Below are 26,683 nucleotides of genomic sequence, written 5' to 3'. Positions count from 1 at the left end.
GCAGACGCATGCAGGGTCCCGAGAGGTCAGGGTTCTCAGAGCTCCTGGAACTACAGCTACAGACAATAGTGAGCAACGTGACATGGATACTGTATCCTGAACTCAGATCCCCAGGAAGAGAAGCAAGTGCTGTTAACCATTGCACCATCTCTCTAGCCTGAGATTCAGACTTCCTTTTGTTTCCACTGTGTATTCCTGTGCTGTGCAGCTAGAGCCGAGGAGAGCACAAAGAGGAGCTCAGAAGTCAGGTTAAAATAGTCCAACATTCTTCTAAAAGAGCCTAGCAGCTGGAATTGTTTGACTTAGAACAGGAAATAAGGTCTGGCAGACCAATGTGCCTATTTGAAGTGACAAGTTGTTTCTATAGGTGTGTGCAGGATCATTCAAAGCAAGTTGGGGAAACTGTGAGGATGCTGAGGGTTAATCAAGGCTTTCCCACAAAATAAAACAAAACAGAAACTCTAAACCAAAATTCATTCTTAATAAGAGTTGGCCTCAAGTATTGCCAAACACAGTCTAGGTGTGATGATAAGTAGAAAATAAACTGTAGTGTTTAAAGTAAGTCTAAATTTCAGGATTCCGCTTTAATTAAATTGCAACAAGTAAAATTTATTCTTTTAAAAGGTGAAAGTGCAAATTATCACTTACTCAATAAAGCTTGTGCTGTGCCAAAGAGCACATGTAATCTTGAAATATGGTAAATGTCTATTATATAAGAAATTGTCCAAGACATGGAAATCTTCTTGGCATATGAATAAAGAGGTGATAAAGAGTTTCAATATAAAGGGCACCAAATTAAGCATTCCAAATAGGTACAGTTTTCCTAAGCTGCATATAAAGCATTGCGTCTTAGGAGTCTAAGAAAGTAGAAAGAGACCAAAGCATGTATTTACAAAGTTAAAATTACAGTAGTTTTGTGATGTTAATGCTTTTAATAATCAAAACTAAAAGCATTAAAAAAGTGTATGTATTTGACAATACTTCATTAACATGGCATGTATGAAGCACAGCAAGCAAGAGAAACTGAGAGCTTGTAAAATCAATATCCTTAATTTAAAAATGAGAGCAAGTAGATGACGAAATGTAAGTAATTTGTTTAAATGTCATTTTTTCCTTTTTCTATCAGAATCACCATCAAGTATGGAACTCTCATTTTTATAATGGATTCTTCTGCCTCATTTCCTATAATCTTCTATTCTTACTTCAATTGTTGGGGTCATGGTATTCTTTTATTATTCCTCTAGATATATGACTCTTCCTTTTAAATCTAAACTCCAAATACAACATACCTTTGTCTTTACCTGTATAATAGTGGTACAGTGATCTAAAACTGGATACCCAGAGGATGTTAGGTAACAGTTCATTCAACAAATAAAACATCGCTAAATCAATGTAACAAATTAATGAAATAATTGCTTATATTTTAAACTCAAGTATTTTAATATGTTAGCAATATTGAAAAATAATTCTGAAATTCAAATTTCGAATTTTTATTGAATCATTGTACAAAATTTAATTCCTTTCATTTTTAAGATATCTATGTTTTTGACTCATGACTTCATTGTTTAGTCTGATCACATATGTAAGTCACTGAACACAGGGGTATCAATTATTACTTCATACAAGATTGTAAATCTGTGAACTATCTAAATCTTAAAAATCATAAATATGATGAAGAATTAGTAGTAAAGTTTTAATAAGGAGGAAAGATGTCCTCCCATTGACATTCAAATCTTAGAAACTGGATTTAGCCTATGTTCTGAATCAAAAGCACTGAATCTAAAACTTATCTCTCAACATTACAATTTTTAATGGTTGTCAGTAATTTAATAATACATTTTTACCTCACAAAAAATAAAAATAATCATACAGTGTCCATAACAATCCAAGGATGAATACATAAAATGGTAATTCATGAAATCTTAAATGTTCAATATTTAATTACAAAGAAGTTCTTTCAACTGGATAAATGAATGGTTCAGCAATTAAGAAACTTGCTATTTTCCCCGAGGACAAGTTCAGTTCCCAGCATCAATGCTAGGGGCTCACAAACACCCGTATCTCCTGTAATTACACCTGTAATTCCTGAAGGACTCAATGCTTTCTGACCCCTGCTGCCAGCCCTCCCCCCTACAAACACACACACACACACACACACACACACACACGTATGTTCCTACCCCTCACCCTCCCATAGACATATACTTAAATAGAACATAATTCTTAGCAAAAGAAACAGAGCTCGATCTTTCTCTGAAAGTACACTGTTCATATTTTTAATTGAACTTTTCTATTAAAATTAGTATTGTTATAATTTTTAAAGCTGAATCCATATTCATTGAATGGAGGTCCATGTATTCATTTTATATGCTCATACACACACACACACAAACACACACACACACACACACACATGAAGCCATGAAAACTCTGAAATCATTCTACCCAAAAGAAGGAAGTTATGTTTTCAAACATAATCTTCTTGTAAATGCTGTTAAAAATAATCACTGTTAACATTTGGCATCCTGATGGCTATTAATTCATACTTTATGTTTCTAGTAACAGATGAGTCGATTGGCATTTCAATACAGCATTTTGTCATTCCAGGAATTTTGATGGTTGCTAGAAAGTGGCAGATACAGGAACTCGGTTATACCCCCCAAGAAAAGTGTTAGGGTCTTTTCCCTAGAGCCGTCCTGAGTAATGATGACTTAGAGCTACTACTCTTTCTTTCAGTAATCCTAACAGTTACTTGGTTCTTCTTTGCACACTTCCTATAATCTATGCATTCCCTAGAACCTGATCTCATCACACTAACAGTCCTCTCTGTGAGTCATTAAATGTGAGGCTTGTTTTTCTTCAGCTAAACAGATGTGCTCATCTCTTGATTTTACAGCTTAGCCAGCTGACTGGCATTCCTCAGAAGGAAATCAACAATTTCTGAACCAAAAACCAGATCAGAGAGCCCAGCAATGAGTGTTGGTTTCACAACTTCATTGATGAAAAGAATTTGGTCTATAAACTGTGAAAACTAGAGGGTAAAAATTCCCAACAATGTAAGTCCACTGGACTTGTTCCAAAGACATCCACGAATTCATAGGAAATACAGTCACAGGGTTTAAGAGCCGCAGAGGGGTACAAGAGACCGTTGAGCTCAGTTTCCTCATTAGGCAAATCAGCTGGAGAAAATGAATCCCAAGGTGTATTGTATCATTTGCTCAAAGTTAAGTGGCATTTAAGTGCCATGCCAACAGTAGAATCCTGAGTCCCTTATTGTCAAATGACTGCCTTTCAACTGTTATTTCCCAGGAGTGGGCATCCCACATAGCGCAAAGGGACAGTTAACTGCAAATGCTAGCATTTTCTGTGTGCATAGCCATAGCTGGGCTGCTTACAACACAACTGAACTACACATTACTCCTGAGTCATCAGAAGGATATTATATATTTATTGAATAATTGTTCTTAATAACTACATTGTACTACATTTGTACTAGAAACCTTTATTTTTCTTCTAAATACAGACAGGATTATTAGACACAAATTATTTCTTCAATGTACTGAAAATATCTGTGATATGGTTTGGATGAAGGTTAAATTAAAGAAGTAGTCACTGAATACTTGATTTAAAATTTTGTATCGTTTTGATTAAGATGATAAGGCACTTAATGTAGTAACTCATGAGCTTCCTGGTTACTTGTCTTAAAGATACTCAAACATATCTTTTGTTCATAGTAAGAACTTTATTAAAAGAAGTTCTCATAGTATAGACCATAGACCATAAAAATCTATTCAGCCATATACATTTCAGTTTCGTGGTTTTTACTTTGGATTTCCTTGATTTAAAAAAAAATAGAGTCTTAATGTACACCTGAGAATTCTTGGTACCTTTGAAAGAGATCAGACATTAAAATGGGATTCTCCCTTTTGCCCTTCATGGTGTCCCTGAAAGTTAGAATATAACTTAGAGATGTCCTTAGTTTCATCATAAACATTCGGTTAACTCTTCTCAATCTGGAACAACACTGATTTATCTTTACCAGTGAAAGTTCTACGTGTTTGCACATAGCTCTGTGTTAGGAATATTGTTAGAATTTGAGTTGGAAAGAAGTACGTGTGGTTCTTCTGTCTAGTCTCTGAGCACTTACAAGAAGGCCCTAAACTTCTTGCTCTGTGAAGAAATGCGGAAGATTAACCTATATGTGAAGCACCTTGGAATTTTCAGCTAGAATAAATTCACATTCTCCATGATTGGGTTTAATATATCATAAAGATATCGAGCCTTTTCTTAGAGTTGCATACTCATCTTACATTTGTGTTTTTCTCATTATGCAAATTCACAGTATTGCTGCATTATTATTATTATTATTATTATTATTTTGCTTGTCCTCAGTTTCTCATCCCTACATCTTTCTCTTAGTTTCTCTTTCCTCTTGGAAGTTTGCAGGCTGTCTTCAGCATTACAGTTTGAGCATCCCTCATGTGAACATACAAAGCCTACGTGCTAGTATCTGGAAGCTTTCTGACATTATCATGATGTTGCTAGTGATGAGTCAGAGTCAAAATGCTAGGCTCTACCATTTCACTAAAAATACCTTCAGGCAATGTCGAAAAGGAGTATGGGAGACATAAGTGTCTATGATTAGACAGGATCCAGCCATGTAAATACTGCATATGTGCAAATATCCTTAAATTTGAGAAAAAAATGAATGTAATGGCAGACTCAGTATTAATCATTACTGTACGATAATTCATACTTATCCTGAATCAATTTTATTTCCTTTTCGTTAATCTAGTGTTTTAAACATCTTATTGAGCCTGACATTTATTCCTATAATTCTTCAGCTGAATGTCTTCCCAGAACTTGTGCAAAATTAATCTCAATCTTCTTAGGTCCTTTCACTCTGAATAACATGTCCCACCTCCCTTTTCAGTCTTACTAACTCTCATTAACCAATGTACTCTTGTATTGACACACACACAAATTATTCACCATGTCCATGGATGCTAAAAAAGATCACATAATTTTGCTTGTTCCCCTTATATATTTACCTCTTTACAATTAAACTCAGACACACCCAACTTCAACAAACCTTTCTCAACTGGACAGTGGTACCTCCTCTACTTTTTCTCATCACGGTTGTGTACTGTGAGAACTCTCTTATACGTTTTCTTCCACACCATTGCTTCATGAGCTACAGTCCTTCCCTATACTCTGGTAAGTTCAACAGAAGAGATTTCTTCTCTGAACTACTTCAGGATAACTCAGGTGACTGACAGAAAGTTATTACAAAAAACTTCAAATTATGTACTCAAAATTTTGTGTTTAACTTTGAATCAAAAAAATTAAATATAGCATTCATGTACTAGAGACTTAACAGGTGACTGTTTAACTTTACATGAAAATTGACACCATATTTTTAAATCTATGGGAAGAATAAGGAACTGGTCATTTGGTGGCACTTTGTGTAAGAAAAACAAAACAAAATAAAACAAACAAATATAAGAACCTCTCTGCCATGATGAGTCATGCTGCCCCAGCACAATTTTCTCTCTTCTTCTGTACTTTGACCTAAAATTCAAGTTTGCTTCCTCTAGACACCCTTACTGAAATTTTTTTTCTTAACCACTTTTTATAGTGTTTTCACTCCATTTATAGATACTTATTTCTAGAATTTTAAATCTATTTCTTTTTGTTTAAACAAACCAAGACTCCAATGGGTATTTCTTGAGATATTTGAAAATGTCAGGTAATAATTAATATCACATGAATATTCTTCAACAGATACGTCAAAACTTGACATTTCCTTTTGCATGTAATTTTCCTTATGAACCCAAACTGAAAGCAACCCAAACTCTTATGTTATCTTATGACCCTGGAAAACACTTGTATTTTGTTATTACTGGAACTTCTACTTCTCCTTTCCACCTAGAGAATGATTAATTATATTAGTGTCCAGTGATTTCTTGATTGTTTTTTTGCAAAGTAACAAGGCTTTTGTGGTTAGGCAATTGTTTCCATTTGGCAGGATTTCTACGATGGGAAAGGACATGTAAGTGAACATAAATATTTTAGGGTTCTTGGAAGGCATCATCAATTTGATTTTTGGTCAAGTTCTATCTATTTACATTTCTGGATTTTTTTTTCACTGAAATAAGAATATCAGTGAAGCTTTTCACTATGCACTAATTTTTAACATTATAGATGTTATATATATATTAGATATATTAGTAAACATGTTTTAAATAGATTTAGTATTTTTCATTTTCATTTTGATTATTATTTTTTATTTGAAGTGTCCCTTTGTCTTAGAACTAACATAATTACAAAAACTAATATATTCATATCATGCAGCAATCCACAATAAACTTCCTATTTAGCATTGTTAAAATTTAGAATTGTTGATCATAATAAAATTGAAGTCTGAGTTGTACACAGGACATGGATTTTATAATTAAACATAATTTTATGTATGTTATGTTAAACATAATTAATTAACTATAATTAAATGTAATTAGTTAAATATAATTTTATGTAGCTAAAACATACAAAGGTAATTATTTTAAAGCTGTAAAATTCTATTAGAATTAAATTATGAAAAATATGTTAAGCAAAAAATAATGTAAAATAAAATGACCAAATCTATTTAAGACATGGCCCAGTCTCTGAAACACAAATTGTTATTTGAATTTATACAAATGCTAAACATCCTCTTCATTTTCTGGACTGCCTCTCTGTTACACATTTTGTGGGTTTTAATTGCCATTAAGAAATGTGTGAGCACGTGAGGAAGAATTAAAGCTATCCTTTGCAATAACAAGGAAACTTTGTTTCTTCTAGAAAATAGTTTTTATTTAAGTTTTATTTTTATAAATGATAGCATGCAGTAAAGGTCAGTTGTGTGATTTAATGTTTGTCATAAACTACACACCAGGGGAAACTCAAAATGTTTTATTCTCGAGGGAATCTGATTCTTCCATATTTCATCTCTTTCTTGGGTGAAACATCCCTCTTCTTAGACAGACAGGCCATCTTTACCATATTACATCACATTCCCCAGGACATCTATACCTTCATGACATTTAAATCTGTTTTTAGCTATTTGTATTCTATAGATTCTCCTGTCTACTGAAGCAGTGTTCCTTTGCCCTTTCAGATGAGATTCTTTCATAGCTTACTCCGTCTCATCCAGATTCTCTTACCCAGTGTCAACTTTATATGTATTTGATAAGTTTAGGTAATGAATGTGTGATTTATATTGGACAATAAGACTTTTCAAGTCTAGTCATTGAGTTTCCAAGCTCGGCAAGATATTTGCATATTCGTTTTATACAAACACACACACACATATATATATATATGCATATGTGAATATACATGCATATGTAAAATAATCAGGCTGGTGGGACAGCTCAGTGGATTAGAGGGAAACAACATTTGATTCTCAGCACTCCTATAGAAGCTCATAGAAAACTGTAACACAGTTCTAAGGTTTCTGAAACCCTATTCTGTTCTTCAGTTGTACCAAGTACAAACAGTGTACAAATATATATGCAGGCAGAACACACAGAGACATAAATTAAAAATAATAACATTTAAAAAAAATTATATATTATTTATTATATTATATATTATTTATATATATTATTTCCCTGTTCATTATTTTTACTTTAGATCTCATGATTATTTTACTGAATATAGATGATAATATAGGAAGGCCTAATTACTAATTTTGAAACTCAATATTGTAAAACTTGTATATTAACATATTTTAAGAAAAACTCAATTGGAGATGCAGAGCTCCACAGCCAACTACTGGGCTCAGCTCCTGGAGTCCAGTTGAAGCAAGGGAGGAGGGATTATATGAGCAAGGTGTGTGGGGTCTAGATTATGATGGGGAAAACCACAGAGACAACTGACCTGAGATAGTGGGAGCTATGGACTCTGGACTGACAGTTGGGAAGTCTGCATGGGACCAAACTAGGCCCTTGAACCAGGATTTATCTCTCGTGCACAAACTGACTTTTCGGAGCTAATTTTCTATGGTGGGCTACCTTGGTAAGCCTTGATGCATCGGGGAGGGGCTTGGTCCTATCTCCTACCTCAACTTGACATACCAGGCTTTGTTAACTCCCCATGGGAGGTTTTACCTTTTCTAAGGAGTGAATGGGGGATGTGACAGGGAGATACAGGAAACAGGAGGTGGGGAGGGATGGGAATTGGAGTTGGTATGTAAAATAAATTTTAAAAAATAAAATAAAAAATGATTACACCAACACAAAAAAAGGAAAATTTGATCAAATTTACATGTTTTCCTTATTGGTCTTTTAGTCATTTAAACAATGTAAAATTCAGTGCACCAGTCTGGTTACTAGACCATAAATGCATAAGCTAGAGAACAGAAATATGTTTAGCTCCAGCTTCCCTATGACACACCATAAGAACCACCGGAACACATAATAACACACATTCTGACTCCGTAGGCCTGACTCAAGTTTGAGATTTCAGTTTCGTAAGGAGCATCCGGTTGGTGCTGGAATCCTGACCTACAATGTAGATCAAGTCTTTTGTATCTCTGAACCTCCCTTGTTTTTTAAAGTAATCTATTCCTTAACAATGCATTTTGAAGCCTACAACAAGGGTAGAGGCGACTAAAGGAAAAAAAAAAAGAGTACAATAAGAGAAAGTGATTTAGGCTAAAGATAAGAAAAAAGGTAGAATGGATAAAAACAAGATTAATAAGGAATAAAATGACAAAATTAAGCAGAAACAGTTACTCAGAATCCATGGTAAGAGTGTTTCAGCGTGAAGGGAACAACTTCTTATGTACTCACATCAGGGATACAGCAGTTGCAGCATTTTTATTTTACAATGCACTTTTGGCAGACATAAAAGGTGGTAAAGTACCCTACAGAAGTAGTTGTATTGGACTTCAGGAAAATTCAAATCACTTTAAAGATTTTGATGAGTTTTTTGGTTTTTTTTTTTGAAAGCCCCAAAATAACTTTAACCACTTCATCGGCTTGAACATATTAATTCCATGGCTCCAAAGTGGGGGAAATGGAATGAAAATGGTACTATAAATAAACGGCAAAGGTTGGTTTCTAACCCTGCTTTTCATAGAGTGAAATGTAAGTGGAATTTTCTGCTATAAACTAAATTGAAAAGAATTGCGCAGAATTTATTTACATACATAAGTATTCAGAGTGTCTTCGACAGCACTTCAGTCAGGGTTTGGGAGGGAGAGATTATGATTCTCTGATTGTGTGACTAGACAAGTTGCCCATTGTCCATAGAGAGAAAGCATCTAAGGTTCTGAAGTAGGAAACACAGGTCCATGAAGGCTGAACACTGGTATGACTGTGGTATAAGCAACACTTAGGTCCTGGAGGAAGTGGGATCAGAAGATCAAAGATTTCCTCAGAGGCAGAATATGTCTGAGGCCAGTCTAGCTCTTGTCTCATGAAGACAAAAACCAGAAATGTAAGACTAGACACTTTATTCAGTATCACTGAAAATAAAATTAATTATACTCAAAAAGTCATATATCTACCTACAATATCTTAAAAATTAGATGATAGCACAAACACTAAAATAACTTTATGTTTTAACTTAATGAAGGTTTCTATTATTTCTAGTTCTTTGTGTCATGCCAAAATTACATCCAATTTAATTAGATTTGGCTCTGAAACACTGAAAACTTCATCAATATTTATAGAGAGAGGTTAAAAGTGTGTTCCCCTGTTATACTTTGCACATAGCCTAAACCATGCTGTTTGGGCTCAAGCTAAATTGTGCATACCACTTTGCAAAGGTGACTGTCTCCTAATAGTGTGACTAATTCTGTAGCTGTATGCATGTTTGCTGTATTCTGGTTGGCTTGACCTAGTTCATGGTACTATAGGAACATCAAATATTATCAATGGTTACCAAAAACACCTGATTAAGATAACTAATGGTTTCTCATCTATCTAGCCTTTAAATTTACCTTGTAGTATCTAATAAACTACGTTAAATTCTAAGGCTGAATAACTATATTCAATAATAGAGCTGCTATTTATTTCTCTAGAACGTTTTATAAGTCTTTCTCCATTCTTGGCTATAACTGACATGGAAAACTACTTCTCATTCACCAGGTATCTACAGAGATTTTTGCCTCAGTGACTCTTTCTGACCTTTGCAGCCTCAGTCTCCTGTAAAAATGATTCTATAATGAGATCTGCTTTTGACTGGACCATGGTATCACATATCAAGTATTACTTGAGACTAAGTACTATCATGATTTATTAGTGTTTTTCTAAAATAAACTAGTGTTTTCCTGTATAACAGATTACTTTGTATAGGTACAAAAGTAATATAAAATTGAACTGTTCTAATTAACAATTTTGTGCAATATGAAGAACAGTTTAATGTAAATTTTATAAAATGATTTCTAGCCACCAAGTATAGTAACACACACCTTTGTAAGGCAGAGGCTGGCACACCTCTGTGAGTTCAAGGCCAGCCTAATCTACAATGCAAGGAATTTGCACAGAGAAACCCTGTCTCAGAAAAACAAAACAAACAAAATAAAAAACCACAATAAAAATGTTACTTCTAAGCATGCTAAATATAATGATATTTTGAATATTAAGAGACAGAAATATTTCAGGTTTTACAATTTTAATATGACATATTTCTTTTTTATGTTTGCACACAGTGCTGTTATTGATGCTAAGAGTATAGGTAGACTCAGAAAAGTCAATATTTGTGATGTTTCCTTTATTAGTTAATAAAAAAAAGCTGAAAGGCCCCAAATTAAATCTTGCTGTACTTAACAATATCAGAGACACAAATGTTTCTTGAACAATAGAAGTGGTTATCCTCAAGAGAAAAAAATATTAGATATGAAAATCATACATAGAGCTGAATTCTTTTGTATAGATCACAGTCTGTGCCTACAACACCAGTGTAGAATCTGGTATGCAAAAATAATAACTTTCTGCAGTTTAAATAAAGGACATCTAAACTGAACACAATTTCCTTGAATCTTTCAAGAATAAGCTTCTGTGATAAATAGCTGAAATAATATTTCATTCTATGCTTTTATTTGTTCATATTATTAAGCATGAGGTGGTGGGTGTGGTACATAACTGGTATATAAGTACCAGATTAAAATAATCAGTTTGTCCTCCTGCCCAAAATGACAAAATAGCCAATACCAATGGGTCCCATTATTCCCTCAGCCATCTCTATCAGAGGAGATGTCGGAGCAGGATTGTTTCAACTTGAAGCGGGGGCTGACTAATTTTGTCTTAAGATTTCTTTGATGAAACATCAGATCTGCTACATAAGGAATCGTGTACAGGTATATACATGAGGTATATACATGAAGAAACATTAGTCATTGTGCAGTTGACAGTATTTCTTATTTATGGTTTTAGAAATGCTTATTAAATAATTTCTCTTTGCTTTTTATATAAATACACATAGTTATAAAACTTTTATATAGGAAATGGTTGAATATTTAGTCACTCAATGAGAATAAAAAAACATTATTGGGTTAAGAGCCTCTGGCTCGACATGTTGCAAACGCAAGGAGGAATCACAAATATTATGCTACTAAATGGATATAGTACTAAGCTGAATCCTAGTGAATTATTGCTGTACCCATGGATTCATAGATACATACAGCTCTCAACTATCATCTGAGATACTTCTGCTTGCAGTAGATGGTGATCAATACAGTAACTCACAACTGGACAAGGTGCTGGGAGTGAGAGACAGAATGCTCATTCCCCAAGGGAACACATGTAACACACCACACCACCAAGACTAGGGAATCATTGTGGATGAGGGAGTATAAAGACTGTAAAAAATCTTTGTGGTATCATAAAGTATAGTAGTCATATTCAAATGTTAGTGGTAACCAACAGCTGTCTAACTGGACTCATCAAACATCAACAGTATGAAAATCACGCTGGAAAATAGAAACTTGGTCAACACCCTAGTCTAGTTAAGTCATGGATCTCCAAAGAGAACCTATATTACTGCCTTGTTAGACTAGCAGAATTTCTTAGTGCACTCTGAAAGGTATCTATATGGGTATCCATGTGAAATTGCAGCTTTCCTCCCTCATCAAAGAAGAGCATTACAGAAAACCACAACTGATTTTTTTAATATCACAGATACAGAACTCTGATATTACAGAGATAAATGGGTTGTGGGAGTCTAGTTCCTTTGGATATGTCTACAACATGGAAACAGAAAGACTGTAAGAAGCAGAGGGAAAAGGCTGTTGTTATTTTGTCTACTAGCAATGACAGGAATGCTATACCTCTGACACCTCCAATGTGGCTAACGACATAATCCTGAACATTTACAATATTAGTAAACATGCTAACATGAGAAGAGGAAAATCTCACTAGGTCCACCCGCAGACAAGGACTATAGGCAACTTAATGACTACTGAAAGAGAGAATTAGCCTCTCCTGGGTATGAACTCTCAATTGGTTATCCAAAACAAAGTGGTGAGCCCTGGAAACATATGCACACAGCAATAAAAATTAACTTGATTGGTGGTATGCATGTACTTATGTATGTATATACAAAAATAATAACAAGGGGCCATTGGTTTCAGAGGGGTGGGGAGGCATGGAAAGAGGTGGAGGGAGGAGACATCACAGAGCTTAAAAGGAGAACAGGGAAGGTGGAAATGATGTCATTATATCTTAATTAGAAAATTATAAAGTTGAGCACAGCAGCACATGTCATTAATCCCAACACTTGGGAGGCATAGCCAGGCAGATCTCTGAATTTGAGGCTAGCAGGACTTATAGAATGAGTTCCATGACAGCCAGGACTACACAGAGGAATCCTGTCTTGGAAACAAACAGACAAACAAGCAAACAAAAGAAAAAACAACAAAAAATTAAAACTTTAAAAAATAGATAAGTAAAAAATGTAAATTTAATCAAAACAAAAAGGCAGATATATATGTATATATACATATATATTTAAATTTAAGCATCAAAGGCAAAGAAGCAGAGACGATTAGAATAGCAATAATGTTCCAGATGCTGCAGTTAAGGTGGAGTCTAGCTTCAGAATAAAGGAGAAAGCATGAAGCTAAGGAGATCATTTAAGGACTAATTTCTCAACAAAAAGGGTTTGTCTTTGAAAATTGCTGATATTTTGACAGTGCAGTGCTAAGGGTGGTGAAGGAACAAGGCTACTTTATGACAAATATAATTTTTCCCATGTACATTTGCCACAAAACGGAATTTGAAGCCTAAATAATAATACATTAGTATGTGTGCATGTAATATACAATTGATGCTGTGATAACATTCTGTGGCATATATCTACATGTAATAATTTATAGTTTAGTCCATCTAGATCCTTTCTCTGGGAGAGAAAGCAACTGGAAACCTCCAGGAAGAGAAGCCATGAGTCAGTGAATTATTTCAATCTCACTGTCAAAGTTTTTAAAGTAGTTTCCTACAATTATTGTTAGCTACTGAAGCAGTGAATGCTGTCTTTTAATCTTTGCAGGTGAAAGCAGAATACCTGTGAATTCCTAAGTAGACAAAACAATCATCTGCTATCCATACTGGATTGGAGGGTCAAATATAGCTGGATTCAAATGGGTTCTCATGGAGGATGTATGACCACATTTTTTTTATTGTTCTTCTTTTGGGTGAGAGGCAACTCTGTTCCAGACAATAAAATAAGTCCCCACATACACCTGCCAATCATTATAACGCAAGTCAATGATAATAAAGACACAGACTGTAGGGTTCAAATATGAAAATATCATACTGGATATTACCAGATTTTGCTTTCCTTAGAAATGTTCAAAATATATTTGATGGTTAGCGATCTGAAACAGAATATATTAATTGTAAGTCTAAAAGTTAGATGCAAAGTTAAGTGCCCAAGTCATTAAAGGCAGAAAAAAGACAATATTAGCCAGACCCCTGCTTCTCAACATTTACCTAGGCAGAGTAGCGTTGTGATCTAATTTCTACTTGCCCATAGTAGAACAGCCTGGGAATTGATGTTGCCTATTGCTCCTCTAGACTAAGAAAGAGAATTTTGTCTCTACAAAACACAGACATCAAGATTCTTAGAGTGAAAATTCTAATCATTAGCTGATCAGATCCTAGGGCTCTGCAAACATACAAACTGTTGCAAGAGAATGAGACCGGAACAAAGATGGACAATTTCTAGGAAATAAATGCAAAAACATGAAAATGAAAAGCTGTGGTTTGTAGTAACAATAGTCACCAAATGATCAAAGATGGTAGGGATCTGCTTATTGAAGGAATATTACAATATTAAGATACCAGTATTTTTAATTAGGTTAATAATAATAATTTAAAAATTACAGTCAATGTAAGTTGGTAACAAAGCCAAGAAAGGAAGTGTCACCAATGAACTGATAAAAAGGCTACCAATACTGATTACAGCCCCTGTCACATGGAAACCAATATTCTTATCAGCATCCAAAATAGGAGTGAATCTATCAGCTTAATCAGCCTGTAATGTTTATGTTCCAAGGAGGAGGAACAAGAAGTGAGTCCTGTTTGGTGCAACTACCTTCAGGATTAGTCCCATGTTGAAATCTACTTCTGCATGTTGCAATACTTTCTAACACACGCTGGTACTTTCACTGCCTTATCTTACCTGCCCTGTCAATGTATGGGTATGAGAGTGTTTAGAATCCTTATGTGTTCTTCACAATCACATGACACGTAGACACCAGTGTTTAAAGCTACCGTGGACACTCTTTACCTTCGCATTGTGTATATATATTTTTTTCACATAAGAACACAACTGTTTTATTCACTCACCTAAGGATATAAGACATGACAAAAACTGCACAGATGCTAGAACTGAATAAAATTGCTTAACATCTTCAGATATGATCACTTGTTTACTTCTTTAAGTTAATAAAAAGTTAACCAAACACATGATTTGTCAGATATGTTGATCACTAATGAACAACAAATGAGGGTGTTCAATCACGTGAGAAAGCTAAACTTAAAAACATATCATTTCAATAGCACAAATAAAGAACAATAAAGACAATTTGACCCAGGACAGTAGATACAAACTCACTAACTTAGCTTTTTTTTGTAAATGATAACTAATTATTAATAAAAATAGCAAAATTAGTTTATGTCTTTGACAACACTACATAATAATCTTCATTCCACAAATTAAGTTATATGAAAATGATGACTAAAAGAAGAGCTATAAGAAACTAATGCTTGTCTCTGTATGTAATAATATAATTAATTTAATCATTGCCTCTGTCTTTAAACTCTGTTGTGAAATGCTACTCCAAGGTAATCAACTTTTCTTCCAATGATACAGTAATTAAATTTCTAAACCAAAATAAAGGGTTGTTTGTGAACAGCACTGCAAAGGATATGATACATAAATGGTAGACTTATCAATAATTCCTAATGTTAATATGAATTTCAAACAGGTCCTACAGGATTCTAAGTAAAAGGTTGTTACCATACTTATAGTCTCACAAAACAGAAGGATGCTCACCTTATTACAAAATTGTGACTGTCAATCTCCTTGCCACATTCACTGTCTAGCAGGATGCCAGAATTTCCAACAACGGCACAGGTCTTAAACCTGCGGTTTTTCATTGGGGAAACTTCAGGCAGGAGGCTGTGCAGATCATGTGAAATATTTAGTGTCCGGCGTCTGTCCAGCACATAGTGTATGACATCACCAGGCTTAAAACTGCTCTTGACCACAGAGACATCACGTTCCGCATCTAAGAAACGGAGAATGTTCTTCCTATATTTGGAATGCAAGCAAAGTTTTATATTAAGAATTGCATATCTACCTGATGGGGCTATTTAGACAAAGCATGCACAATATAAACTGGTAGCTGCTACTGTTAAATCTTCAGGTGGTATTTAAATCAAGTAGATATTATCAGAAACTCATTTTTTAAAATACCGTGTAGGGAGTTTAGAAAAATTCTGTAAGTAGATATAGTATATACTTATATATCATCAAAAGTAAAGAAATCACTCCATTCTTTGAAAATACACTTAAATATAATTCATTAAATAAATACAGTTGGTACAGTTGGGTTTTGTACCAGTAGATACTTGGTTAGTGTTTTCAATTATCTAGAGTCTTTGCTTTTATTTAATATTGTCCTGTGAGTTGAATAGCAATACTTGGCGTAACTTTGAATTAGATTATAGACAGAAATACTAAATCATTGAGAATCTCCCCAAATTGCTTTTACCAAAACGGTACATTAAATCTGTCTGTAAGTTTTTATTTATGCTTAAAAGTCCAAGAAGTAAGATGGTTTCGGTACAGAAAGTCCTGAACAGACAGAGCATTAATTTGATGTGGAAATTGTGTTTGTGTGTATGTGTGTGTGCGTGTGTGTGTGTGTTTGTGCACATGCACAACACACCCTAGATAAGTAAGAACCTTTCTAAGTTTTTAAGTGTACATCTAGTTGTTTTGGCTGTTGAGTTGATCTTTTCAAATTGGAAGTGAATGCATCTAATGGGGGAAAGTACAAGAGAAACAACTGTAGCTCAGCTCATTACTGCATTTTAAAGCCCATATTTTCATTTTTAAAATGTATCCCATCTTATAGCTATGCTACAAGCCAATGATAAGATATAAGATGCTGTGCAAATATAAATATGTGCATATTCTAAGTCAGTAACAGAAAATGCAAAACTAGACAGAACTGACGGGAGGGCAGGTGAAGTGGAGCATAAGATAAAAATGTACCTGGTAAAGTGGATGGTCTTTTAAACTTTGGAAGTTGAATGTTGTACACAATAAATTGATTGCTCATAGAAAACTGGTTTGAAAGTATTTAATTTTGTTAATTAAGATGCAAAATAGGAGAATCATACATAAAGTAGCCAAGTGGCAATCAGTGAGGCAAAGGAATTTATCTATTGGAAGGGCGTGCAGTCCAAAATGTGACATTCTGCTGTTTGCAGTTCCCATATTTGACTGCACCCTGACTGGTAAGGAATGAGAGCATAAATCATACCTGTCCACACAAGAGTGATAAAATTATCTTTCTATGTAAACCTATAGATTTGAATGATGCAAACAGGTATGGGTGAGCAAATCATGGAATGCAGGACTATATTAGAATATTTTTTCCTCTTCTTTTTTTATTGAGCTCTAAATTTTTCTCTACTCCCTCTTTGCCTGCCTCCTCCCCATCCACCATCTCCCAAGGTCCCCACGCTCCTATTTTACTCAGGAGATCTCATCTTTTTCTACTACCCATATAGATTAGATCTATGTATGTCTCTCTTAGGGTCCTCATCGTTCTCTAGGTTCTCTGGGATTGGAATTTGTGGGCTGGTTTTCTTTGCTTTACGTTTAAAAACCACTTCTGAGTGAGTACATTTGATAATTGTCTTTCTTGGTCTGGGTTACCTCACTCAAAATGATGTTTTCTATGTCCATCCATTTGCCTGCAAAATCACAAATAGCATAAAGTATTTTGGAGTAATTATAACCTAACAAGTGGAAGACTCATATGACAAGAACTTTAAATCTTTGAAGAAAGAAATTGAAGAAGACACTAGAAAGTGGAAAGATCTCCCATGCTCTTGGGTAGGTAGAATTAACATAGTAAAAATGGCAGTCTTACAAAAAGCAATCTACAGATTGATGGCAATGCCCAACAAAATCCCAGCAAAATTCTTCACAGACTTCGAAAGAATGGTATTCAACATCATATGGAAAAGCAAACAAACCAGGATAGCCAAAACAATTCTGTACAATAAAAGAACTTCTAAAGGCATCAAAATTTCTGACTTCAAACTTTACTGCAGAGCTACAGTACTGAAAACAGCCTGGTATTGGCATAAGAACAGACAGGAGGAACAATGGAACTGAATCAAAGACCTGGATATTAATCTACACATTTTTGAACACCCGATCTTTGACAAAGAAGCAACAAATATCAAATGGAAAAAAGAAAGCATATTTAACAAATGGTGCTGGCATAACTGGATATCAACATATAGAAGAAAGAAAATAGACCTATATCTATCACCATGAACAAAACTCAAGTCCAAATGAATCAAAGACCTCAAAATGAAGCCAGCCACACTGAATCTCATAGAAAAGAAAGTGGGAAGTGTACTTGAATGCGTTGGCACAGGAAACCATTTTCTAAATATAACTCCAATAGCACAGACACTGAGAGAAACAATTAAGAAATGGGACCTCCTAAAACTGAAACGCTTCTGTAAAGCAAAGGACATGGTCAACAAGACAAAATGACAGCCTAAAGAATGGGAAAAGATCTTCACTAACCCCACATCAGACATCTCCAAAATATACAAAGAACTCAAGAAATTGGTCATCAAAAGAACAAATAATCCACACACACACAAAAAAAAAAAATAGAGTACAGACCTAAACAGAGAACTTTCAACAGAGGAATCTAAAATGACTGAAAAACACATGAGAAAATGTTGAACATCTTTAGTAATCAGAGAAATGCAAATCAAAACAAATCTGAGATTCCATTTTACACCTGTAATAATGACCAAGATCAAAAACACTGATGACAACTTATGCTGGAGAGGTTGTGGAGTAAAGGGAACATTCCTGCATTGCTGGTAGGAATGCAAGCTGGTACAGCCCCTTTGGATGTCAGTGTGGCAATTTCTTAGAAAATTAGGAAACAACCTTCCTCAAGACCCAGCAATACCACTTTTGGGTATATATCCAAAAGGATGCTCAAATATGACACAAGGACATATGCTCAATTATGTTTATAACAGCATTGTTTGTCATAGCCAGAACCTGGAAACAACTTAAATGCCCTTTGACTGAAGAATGGATAAGAAAAATGTGGTACATTTACACAATGGAGTACTACACAGCAGAAAAAATAGATTAATTTTTAAAGCATAAAAAGGGATCTTTGGAAGAATTCATTCATGTTTGTAACTAACGTCAAAGAAATAGACCAAGATGTACTAGCTTTTGAAGAAATTATTTAGACAAAAGCTTAGGAACATGGCATACAAAAGTCCAAGATATTTTTTTAATTGAACAGCAGCCAAAAGGCAATCAGAGAAAAACAATATTAAAATGTGCAAAGTAGATGTTATTTACCAATGTGCTCTTAATGCAAGCTTTAAATTCCACAGGGATAAAAGCCAGTGCCTGGTAGAAATATGTATGATAGAGACATATTTTTCTTTTGTACTAATATTGTCTATGCTCTATGACACTGGGTAAGTTTCATTATTAAGAACCAAACATTACAAACAATGCTGCTATGAACATTGTAGAGCATATACTTTTGTTATATGATAAGGCCTCTCTTGGGTATATTCCCAAGAGTGGTATTACTGGGTCCAGGGGTAAGTTGATCCCGAATTTCCTGAGAAACCGCCACACTGCTTTCCAAAGTGGTTGCACAAATTTGCATTCCCACCAGCAATGGATGAGTGTACCCCTTTCTCCACAACCTCTCCAACAAAGGCTATCATTGGCGTTTTTTTTTTTATTTTAGCCATTCTGACAGGTGTAAGATGGTATCTTAAAGTTGTCTTGATTTGCATTTCCCTGATCGCGGACAATGAGGACTACTGAGAACTCAAGAACAATGGCAATGGGTTTCTGATCCTACTGCACGCACTGGCTTTGTGGGAGCCTAGGCAGTTTGGATGCTCAACTTGCTAGACCTGGATGGAGGTGGGGGTTCCTTGGACTTCCCACAGGACAGGGAACCCTGATTGCTTTTTGGGCTGAGGGGGGAGGGACTTAATTGGGGGAGGGGGGGTGAAATGGGAGGCGGTGGCGGGGAAGAGACAGAAATCTTTAATAAATAAATGAATTAAAAAAAAGAACCAAACATTATAAGAATCTAGTTATTCTCCACAAATGTAGCCCCTACTATCAGAAGTGGCACCACAAAAAAACATCTATACACATTTATTAACCACCACTGGATTGCCTGAGAGGACATAGGAAGGGCTTGTTGTCTCATATTTTAACACATCTTTTCATTAGCTGTGAAGATGGCAAGGTTGTCTTGGAAATAAAGACTGCACGGATGTGGTTTAATCATCGAAGTGGGTGATGCTGTCATTTCCCTTTGAAGAGACCGAAAATGGGTGGCTTCAGATGCATTTAAAGATTGTGCTCCACAGTAACGTCTCTGGCAGCTTCAGATGAGATGGTCAGAGTCTCAGGTATAAAAGACATTTCTGTAGCTTAGAAATCCAGAAGGGAAACTCCCTTTCACAGCATCAAACTGTTACAGTTACACGCATGTGAACAGACTAAAAGGGACTTTCCAAAATTGATTTCTTTTCTGGCTAATAGAAAATTAGAAGCAGATTCATTTCAAAATGTGTCATCAGATGCCCAAGTAAGCAATACACATGGACTTTAATTACTCTTAGGAAAAATATTTAAAAGGTGTTTTAAATGTTTGAACAAAATTTACTGATGTTTAGGTTGGCTAACTTTGGGGAGACAATAGCAGTCAGTGACATATCAGATCCTAAGGACAGTACACGTTTAAAGTTGTGTATTCTTCTAATGCTGGGTTATATGCTTAGCAATCATTTGTTTTTCCAAAGCAGTAGTTAAAAAAAAAGCAAAGTACCTTTAAAAGCCATAAAAATTCCAAATCATATAGACCAATTAAAATTAAAAATAGAAAAAGCTTTTAGATAAGATTTAAAGCATTCTGAATGCAGAATGTGCTATTTTAAAATGGAAAATTAAAAGGAAAAGATTTTGGATGACTTTAAATGATTTTTTGTATGTTTTGCTTTTTATACATTTAATTCTTACTTTAGGGCTGAAATTATGCATAGGAAGTTATTGGAGATAAGATGGTGGGTAGAAGTGCACAATATGCTGACAATAATTATTATGGATGAGCAATTGTGGCCTAGAAGCACAAAGCTCCTTTGAAACCAGTGGGAAATGGTTAGTTTCTTCTCATTTTTAGAAGGCTAAAACCATCTTTATCAGATTATAGATGCAAAAAGACATACGAATTCTCATGGATTTCCTATATGTAGTGGTCACAGACTGTATATATTGAGAGAGAAATATTTAATTAGTTGAAAGTCCCTGAAAACAGGAAATGTACTTCTTAGAATAAATTGAAAAAGCTTTTAGGTTTCATCAGAAAGTCATAAATGGTTTACTTTAGAACATAATATGAATTTAATTTTGCTCAAAAGCAGAGTAAGCAAAATTGCTTCCGAAATAAACGGAAACCCAGCTTAAACTCTAAAGTTACAGACTCACAAATCAACAAAAACTTACATTGTACATGAACCAAAACTTTGCAAACTTTCTTGCTATGTGTTCAAGCCACTACAGTTATTTAAAGACAGGGATTGTGTCTGACTTAAAAGAACAAAGGCAGGAGATTACTCAGATCTCCAACTGTCATTTGGTCATTCTAATTCAGACCTTCAAACGTCTTTAGTTAAGCCAACACCTACACACAGTGACCGTTTTAATGGAAACTGGAAAAAAAATTGAAAATGCGTTTCATTTTCAGTGAGACTGAAATCTTAGTCACAAAAACCATTTTTTTTTTCCAGCCAAAGCTGGCTTAAACCAAAAGGTTGGTGAACTGTTAAACTGACAGGAAAGATTCTACACAGAAACTTCTCAACTGCAGTTTCAACTGTAACTTCCCTTTCCACGCCAGTCATCAGTTGTCAGAGCAGCTGCAGAGGCCCAGGGGACTAATTTACTACATACTGTTTTCATCTGTGAAGTGTTAAATATAGCTAACCCCCCATCACATGCCATTCTCTCCTTCTCTGTACATTTTGTCAACAATACGTGTTGTAGCAACTGAAATTCCACTGGAGCTACATTTGCGGCCCCAGAAAGCACTGAGTGCCATTCCTTACAGCAGGGAAATGTTAAGTGGAAAATCAAATTAGCTTCTGTGTATAAACACACACACATCATAATGAAATTGATATCAGTTTGTTACAGTGCATAGAAAAAAGGAGAGAGGAGAACCAGTGTTAGAACTTAGAAATTGGTGAGTACATGGTTTTGCCTATAAAAGGAAAGATACCCCTACAAGACTAATCTGTCTAAAAGCTATCTTCCGAAGCCATTTGCCTCAAAGGTCTAAAGAACAAAGTCCCTTTATTACTTAGTAATTCAGAACTTAGGAACATGTTACGGGGGGATATTTTAGTACCAAAAGGAATATCCTAAGCAATCACACAAAATCAAAACTAAAATCACTCCAATATATTGAAGACACTAGTTGTTATACACTTTAGCATTTCACACTTGGCTATAAATTTGGTAAAACTGGATGATGACAACTTACAATTTGTTAATTTACATCAAATAAATATTGTCTACTCCAGAAAAGAATACTCTACATTTAGTACTTAAATAGTATCTTCTGCAATTTTTCCAGTAAAAGACTGGCTCAGCAAAGCTCTGAATTGGAATGCCAACTCTGGCTACATGAGCTTCTTAGGCCACAATTAACATTCTCATCACTGGTTGATCACAGTCCATTTGCGACTGTTGTATGCGGTGCTTATCTAGAAAAGAAATCTATAAATGTAACAGCAAGTTATTTTACAGAACTAAACACACAAATGTGCGCTTCTGCTGAGTTGAGCTGTCTTATATGATTAAGGACTATGACAAGTTAAAATAGCTCACTAATTATTGGTTAGGCTGTTTTGGGAGAGTAACTGAGTTCACTCATTTGTACACCTTTATTTAGCATTTGCACTTCTTAGTGCTTTGTATTTTTAATATATGAAAACTGAGAAAAGGAAAAAAGAAACAAAATATGTAAAATAGGTCAGGAGAAGATGCTGAGAAGAAGCTGACATTATTAACAGCCTTATTCACAAGTAAGGAAGCTGAAATGGGTCACTTCTGAAGACAATGATATAAACAAACTATTGTCGATACAGCAAAGCCTTAGAATGTGGTAGGCACTTTGGTTGTAAATTTGCTTGTAAAGTTCATGGACTCTTTTAACCTTGAGTCTTCAGAGCACAAGGAACTCCAATCTCCTTGGACAATTTTCTACCATACAATTGTCTGGTAGATCAACACCTGATGTGTTAATGAAAGCTGCAGACCAACGGGATGAAGGACTGAACACTAGAAACAATTTATACCCCCAAAATATAGGGAAGGCTCCTATACAACTATTGAGCACTTTAATGTAAATTAACAATTTATTAGAAATGTCATTAGATCATTATAAATAAACTCATAATTTTGAGGAAAACTAAAAAAACCTTAAAACACAATTCAACTATTTAAGACAAAACTAATTATAGGTTTTGGACCAATCATAGCATTCAAAGTAGAATATTTGTAAAACTTGAAACTTTGACAGTATCCAACTACCCTGTCACAGATGGGATTATTAGCAACAGACTTGTAAAATCTAAGTCAAACAACAAGATGTTGTTTTCATATGCTAAATCTTTTATTACAGGTGCCAAACTGATGAATACACAGTAGTTATTGCTGCTAGAAGCAATTGTGATTTTTACAAACTGTTTGCACATTCTGCAATAATGAACTTACAGATTATTACTTCCATGCAAATTTCTATGTATTATTCAATATTTGTTCACTGTTGCACTGTTTACCTGTTTGACTGTTAAGAGAAAAAATATGAGCATAGCTAGTACCAGCATTTCATTCACATTATCAGCTATTAACTGAAAAAGCTCACCTTCAAAACTGCAATTGCAGCATTCATTCATTTATAAAGTTTCAACAGAGGACTCAAAACAGTCAGTTTATATTTAACACCTTAAAACTGGCTACCTTAGTAAAAAGTAAAATATAAGTCCCATAATATATATATAATCTATTTACTAAAAAATGCATGTCCTGAAGTATTAATTATGGAGGTGTATTTTTCATTTAATACACTTTTTTTAGATTTTCATGGAAATGACACATTTTAAGCATGGCTATGCATGTTGGTTAAACTATTGCAATTTTGTTTTGTATAACTCTTTATGGCTTTTTTTTACATCCTCTATGTAGCACTACCTAACGGTCTCCTTTCTTGCCAGATAATTTTTCTTTGGAGTCATGATTTTAAATAACTTTTCCTTTTAATCATTTTTTCTTTTCTCTTATAATCAACTTCTGAGACTTAGTGTAATGCTCCTCTATCACCTCATTCCTAATAATTATTTCATTGCTAACTTATATTAGATTCCAATGCAGAGCTACCTATGGGAGACACCAAAAGAGGTACTACTCTATAGGTATTACAAGATGACAAAAATGCCAAGCTGATGAATAGATGAGACCCTCACTTTTTAATCAGTCAGTTACTATTACAAAATTTAATGTTAGTACTTCATCAATGAATAATTAGCGTTTTGCAAAAAAACACTGAAAACTGATGATTTTATGTATATGGATGTGTTCTCGAAAGCTTCTTGAGTTCCTAATTACCAAAATGTTCTAGTTTAGGCATACCAACCACAGCAATGGTGCAATGAAATTGTAAGGAAAAAATGAGATTCTTACTTCCTCCATGCATAGGAATGTCTAGCCCAATTCTCTCATTAACTTTGGGTTGAAATAAAAGAGTGAAATGGATCTAAGGAGTCATTGGCGTTTGCTTCAATAATTAATGCTTGCTTAAAATGTCAGTCTGGTAAAGAATAAGTCAGAACTTCAGAAAGCTTATTTGCCGATTTTATACCCTTTTTCACATGAAATTATACAGGCATGAACACTGACTAAATCAAACCAATCTATACTTAAAACAATAGGAATCAAAGAACCTCTGTTCTATGCAGTTAAATGTCAAATCAGAATGAAGTCTCAAAAAAGAAAAGTTATGAAAATGATTCCTAAAATGAATGTCCGTCCTGATCAATTGAGTAAAAACATGCTAAAGGTTAGTACTTTTCTCAATATTTTACTCCACTGATAATAAGATAGTATATTTGAAAGTCCATCATCCTCGAAAATTTGACTATGCAAAGATTTTATTTCTTGGTTCCACATTCTTCCATGAGGAACATTAAATATAACTGATTCACTTTTTCATTAAGGATTCATACTTAAACCATAAATCAAGTGTCCAATATAAGTTTGCCAAACCCAACATATTTAAGATCATGATGTGAAATTCGGAGGGCTTATTAAAGAAACTCACCTTATCTCCAGGACTAAGGAAGAATTAATTTTCCAGCCTTGTACAGAATGTTGGAAGATGGTTGAGCCAGCCTTCCGAATGATTTTATCAGAGCTGTTGACAAGCGACCTGCTCAAACACAATTCACCATCTCTGAAAGAAAACAAAGAGGCAAGCTGTGTGAGAATCAGAAGCACTTTGCATAAGTGTCATCATACACAATTATATTTACATTAGTGATTAAAGGTTGTATATTATTTTTACAAGTTAGAAGGGAGGAGAAGCATGAAGGGGGATATTCTAGAAATTAAGTGATGGATATTATCCCAGCAAACTTCTACATAATATTTTAGAACAGAATCTGTCTTTCGTATAAGACAGACTTCAGGACATTTGAAGAAAAACAACTCTCATCAAAGCTACAATGCCATCTAGCCCCACCTCCATTGCCTACATAATAAGCAGTGTGGTATTTGGTCAATGACTCTGTAAGCCTAGGACTTTGGCCACCAAGATTAATTTTGTTTCAGAGAAGGTAAAAGTAAAGTTTCATATAAAAGTACTGAAAATACTTTTTACTGAGGACTACAGAGAATATCTCTTGCATAGCAGATCTGTCTATGTTCTTGATGTCGTGCAGTGTTTGCTCTGTATTCTTGGGCACTACTTCACTAGGTCACTGTGTCTTACCTTAGCCTTATGACAAACAGCAATAAGATTATTTAATAAGCAATGACTGTGGAGATTGTGCATTTTCTCTCTAACAAAGTAACTTTTCAAACATTGTTGAAGTGCCGATTTAAAAAGAATTGTTTTCTAACATCATAAGGATGAGATTCCCAGGAGACAGAGAAGAAAACTCATTCTGTTCGTAATCTAGTGCTGTTGTATTGTTGTAAAAACAAGCCCCTCTTTTAATTAATATTCTCTAGTAAATAGTTTACCAGGTGAACTGGTGATTTTAGGGTTTTGGTGGTGTTACAATGGCGATAGACAGTGCTTTGTTTTGTTTTGTTTCAGCCATGAGGACCTGTAGAACTAAGCACTTCACCATTGAAAAGACATTTGTCTTTCTGATTCTTGTAGAGGATTCAGAAAATTAGAAGGACATTCACTATCGCAGAGGAAGAAAAAGCTTAGCTCTTTCAATATTTGTACTGGTTATTTACTGTAACTACAAAACAATTTTTTTTTGCCTCTCAATAGCATTACTAAAAAGCAACCTGACTGTTAAAATCACAAAGTCTGATTGTGTGTATATTGCCTAGATAATTTTCCCTACCAATAGAAACACAGCTGTTGGAGGATTCTCAAACTGGACCCTTGTTGTTTGTTTCTTGCTTTGCATTAGTTTGTTAATACGTAGTTTTAATTTAAAGCAACCCACTGTGCTGTTTTTGAAATCATTTGAAAGCCACTCCCTCTGAAATTTGGAACTCTATAAAAATTAATATTTTACACAGTTCTACTGATGAAAATGACACATTTGCATGTCTGTGCAAGGATAATGAT

General features: G+C 34.6%; 1 protein-coding gene across 1 annotated transcript in view; it reads right to left on the bottom strand.

Annotated features, from left to right (window-relative positions):
- St8sia4 (ST8 alpha-N-acetyl-neuraminide alpha-2,8-sialyltransferase 4) overlaps window positions 1-26,683 on the bottom strand; it is a 90,942-nt gene that overhangs the window by 59,089 nt on the left and 5,170 nt on the right. The window contains exons 2-3 of the mRNA XM_075951539.1: window positions 25,193-25,324; window positions 15,544-15,801 (exon numbers count right to left, since the gene is read on the bottom strand). Of these exons, the coding sequence (XP_075807654.1) occupies window positions 15,544-15,801; window positions 25,193-25,324 (390 nt within the window). The remainder of the gene's footprint in view (window positions 1-15,543; window positions 15,802-25,192; window positions 25,325-26,683) is intronic.

The sequence above is a fragment of the Microtus pennsylvanicus genome, chromosome 17 (genome assembly GCF_037038515.1).
Source record: "Microtus pennsylvanicus isolate mMicPen1 chromosome 17, mMicPen1.hap1, whole genome shotgun sequence".
In the NCBI taxonomy this organism is placed as follows: Eukaryota; Metazoa; Chordata; class Mammalia; order Rodentia; family Cricetidae; genus Microtus; species Microtus pennsylvanicus.
Note: the sequence above shows the minus strand (reverse complement) of the source record. Positions and strands in the feature narration are given on the sequence as shown.